The sequence below is a fragment of the Sinocyclocheilus anshuiensis genome, unplaced genomic scaffold (genome assembly GCF_001515605.1).
Source record: "Sinocyclocheilus anshuiensis isolate Anshui unplaced genomic scaffold, SAMN03320099.WGS_v1.1 scaffold369, whole genome shotgun sequence".
Lineage (NCBI taxonomy): Eukaryota > Metazoa > Chordata > Actinopteri > Cypriniformes > Cyprinidae > Sinocyclocheilus > Sinocyclocheilus anshuiensis.
In genome coordinates, this window is record NW_015540935.1 from 2,119,692 (window position 1) to 2,123,141 (window position 3,450).

Here is a 3,450-nt window from a genome sequence, read left to right on the forward strand (position 1 = left end):
AATCGGAAGTGCAGAGGAGTTGTGTGCGCTGTGTGAACATGATGTTATTGTAGTTCTAGACTAAATGTGAATGTGCATTAATTCATTAATTCACTCACAAAAAACAGATTTAGTATTCATCAAAATGAATTAAAACAGTGAAATGCAAACTCAGAATATGACGCAACCCTGCAATAATTAAATATGTTAAATAACACAAATTTATCTAATCCCATTTGATTAACTAATGTCTTTGCTGCTGACCTTTGATGATCCAGTTCAACCATATTAATAAGCAAAAATTACTTCAGAGAACTAACAATTGTGCTTTGTTTTTTTATTGCTGAAGAGTGTTTCTTCTTCTGCGTTCTACTGTACAGACGTGAATTTACTTTTGCTTCAGCCTGAAGTTTATTCATTACACTTTTTGGTGTGAAAGGGCTTTTATATTTGCTATAAATAGAACTTCTTATATTAAAAACAATCAAGCCCTGCTTAAATTTAAAAAGTAACGCGAAAGTAATGCAAAAGTAGTGTAATGCATTACTTTCCATAAAAAGTAAGTAACGTAATTAGTTACTTTTTTAGGGAGTAACGCAATATTGTAATGCATTACTTTTAAAAGTAACTTTCCCCAACACTGCTCTTTATGCACCATAAAATAACATAAATCAGTGATAAAACCCTTAAAACCATACATATAGTGTAAGTGACAGTGATGTTTGGCTGAGCAAATTTAAAAAAACTTTAGATTAAGGAACACTTATTCACTGTTAGTTGCTTATTATTAGCATGCATATTACTAGCATATTGGTATTACAAGCATACCCTTAATCCAGCCCATACCTAAACTTAACAACTACCTTACTAACTTAAGCAGCAAATAGGGAGTTCATTGAGGCAAAAGTCGTAGTTATTAGTTAGTTAATAGTAGTAATTGGACCTTAAAATAAAGTGTGACCAATATTATCTATATTCTAATTCAGTGTTGTTTCAAATCAACCCACGTCTTCCAACGTCACAACTCGTATATCCAGTGGCGGCTCGTGGGTATTAAAATAGAGGAGGCACAGTAATTGTATTGGTCTGGGATCCCTGCCGATTATTATTATTATTATTTGCTTAACCACTTTAAATTGGCTTTTTGGGTGCTTTTAGTCAGAAAACGTAAAGAAAACGACATACATACAGCAAGATCATATAATTTCAGTTACCTGGCTTATCACTTGAAGCAAACATCCATCCCTTCTTAAAAGTCTGTGTTAAAAGAGAGCTGCCTGTTGCGCCGTTTAATTAAGCCGACTGCTGTAGCCTATATCCAGCTTAGGCTGTTTTCCCTCAATTTGTATATATACTGTTTGAATGACAGCTTGGTAAATCTGTTGGCGATCAAATATTCAATATCGCTACTCATCATAAGTACTATGATGTAGTACTATGAAAGTAGGCTAGCCTCCCTTGCGAGGGTTATTTTTTGCAACACTCCTCAGCGCTGAAAGTGAACACTCGATGCCGATTGGCTAATTTTTGTTACCAACGGAGGCATGAGAGCTCAGCGTCTCCCCTGGCCTCCCCCTACCCTTCTCTATCATTAGCGGTTGTAATTACATCAGCAGATTCAGCACATTCGCGATAGAAAAGCGGCGCTTTCATGTTATTTTATTACAACTGTGAAATTACAAACAAAAAATACACATTCTGAGACATGATCTGAAATGAATTGTGAATTTTATTAACATTAAATCTTCCTCCTCCCATTTTCACCTCAAAATTATGGGGAAACTGTGCCTCCCCTGCCTCCCCCGACGAGCCGCCACTGCGTATATCATCTGAAATTCAGAGTTTCACACTCATAAACAGGACTTCGCTCAGTCATTCATGTGCACTGAACTTGTAATGGTTCCCAGCTCACATGAAGGGTACATTAGTTTGCCTGATAAATCTGGGATTTTCCGAGCTCTTGCAGAATTGAGTTTGGCTTCCCATACTTCCATACTTTCAGTGTGAGAGATTTGTGGGGTTATTATATTTAAAATAATCATGAATATTTATGGGGGAAATGTTTCTTAGAAATATTGTTGTCATGCACAAATCTGGAAGAAAAGCTTGTGTTGGTGTTGTGTCATAATTAATGTTAACCTAAAGCTGATTCGGTCCAGAAAAATGCGGCCCAAATGTTTACAAAGACCTGATATAAATGTGCTCATGACATGTACCTCACTGATCTAGTCAAAACGCTGATTATAAAACAGATAGTTCCGGTCCTTGATTCTGATTGGTTGAGCCGGGTTTGAAGCTGTTGTAAATTACTCTACAAACATACACCTTTGTTTACTTATGTGTTGCTCGGCAACCACTTTGTTGGAACCACAACTGTTTCTGAGGAACTACATTGTTTGGTGGAAGAATACTGTTTTTATTAATATCATTACACTTTATTTTGTGAAACCTAACTACGTATATGGAATAACCGTTTTATAAAAGCAATAAGATCCGCTTCGCGTCGAGCCTAACAACGTCCCTTAGCTGTTATATTTATAAAAGCAATAAGCCCCATGAAGCCGTGGTTTATAGTGAATTAATAACAGCTTCGCATCGTGCCTAACAACGCCCCTTAGCTGTTATAAATTCACTGTAAACCACGGCTTCTTGGGGCTTATTTCTTTATTTGCATATCCATTTTTAGGTACTATGCAGTTTTGCTTATGTATCACGTCCCCCTCTCTCTGTTTCAGAGGCGTAATGGTGTTCTGATGTCGCCATACTCAGTGACGTCATCAGTAGGCGAGCGTCGATTGGTTGCGTGGTTTCAGGTGGGCGGAGCCCAGCGTGGAGAGCAGGATCTCTACCGATGCCTCACTCAGTCGACATACGGAGCCGCAGTGTCAAACTTTGCTGAACTAATCGTCAGAGGTATGAGCGGTGTTTCTTTCAACTATATCCTAGGTGTATTTATTTGCCAGTGTGTTATAACTTAATATGTGTTGCATAAGTCTATACCGCAGGCTGTTGGATGCTTAATGCTGATTGGTTGGTGCATGTTTTAAGGTGCGCAATTATTTTTTAGGGAAGTAATTCTAGGTCTTTTGACGGCAAAACAAAACAAAACAAAACAAAACAAAACAAAACAAAACAAAACAAAACAAAACAAAACAAAACAAAACAAAATAAAATAAAATAAAATAAAATAAAATGTTTTTACTATTATTATTATTATTATCATTTCATTGTATTGTGACAAGACAATTTAGCACATTTTCCCTGAATTTTCCTTCTCATAAATAAATAAATAAATAAATAAATAAATACAAATCTCAGTCTCATTATTATGTTGCAAAAATATATTATTTAAAGGGGTCATATGACGTTGCTAAAAAGAACATTATGTTGTGTATGTGGTGTAATGCAATGTGTTTATGTGGTTTAAGGTTAAAAAAACACATTATTTTCCACATACTGTACATTATTGTT

General features: G+C 35.9%; 1 protein-coding gene across 1 annotated transcript in view; it reads left to right on the forward strand.

The window, feature by feature from the left end:
- The window catches only part of LOC107689562 (receptor-type tyrosine-protein phosphatase U-like), a 286,005-nt gene that overhangs the window by 174,304 nt on the left and 108,251 nt on the right, over window positions 1–3,450 (forward strand). The window contains exon 6 of the mRNA XM_016487583.1: window positions 2,666–2,892. Within this exon, the coding sequence (XP_016343069.1) occupies window positions 2,666–2,892 (227 nt within the window). The remainder of the gene's footprint in view (window positions 1–2,665; window positions 2,893–3,450) is intronic.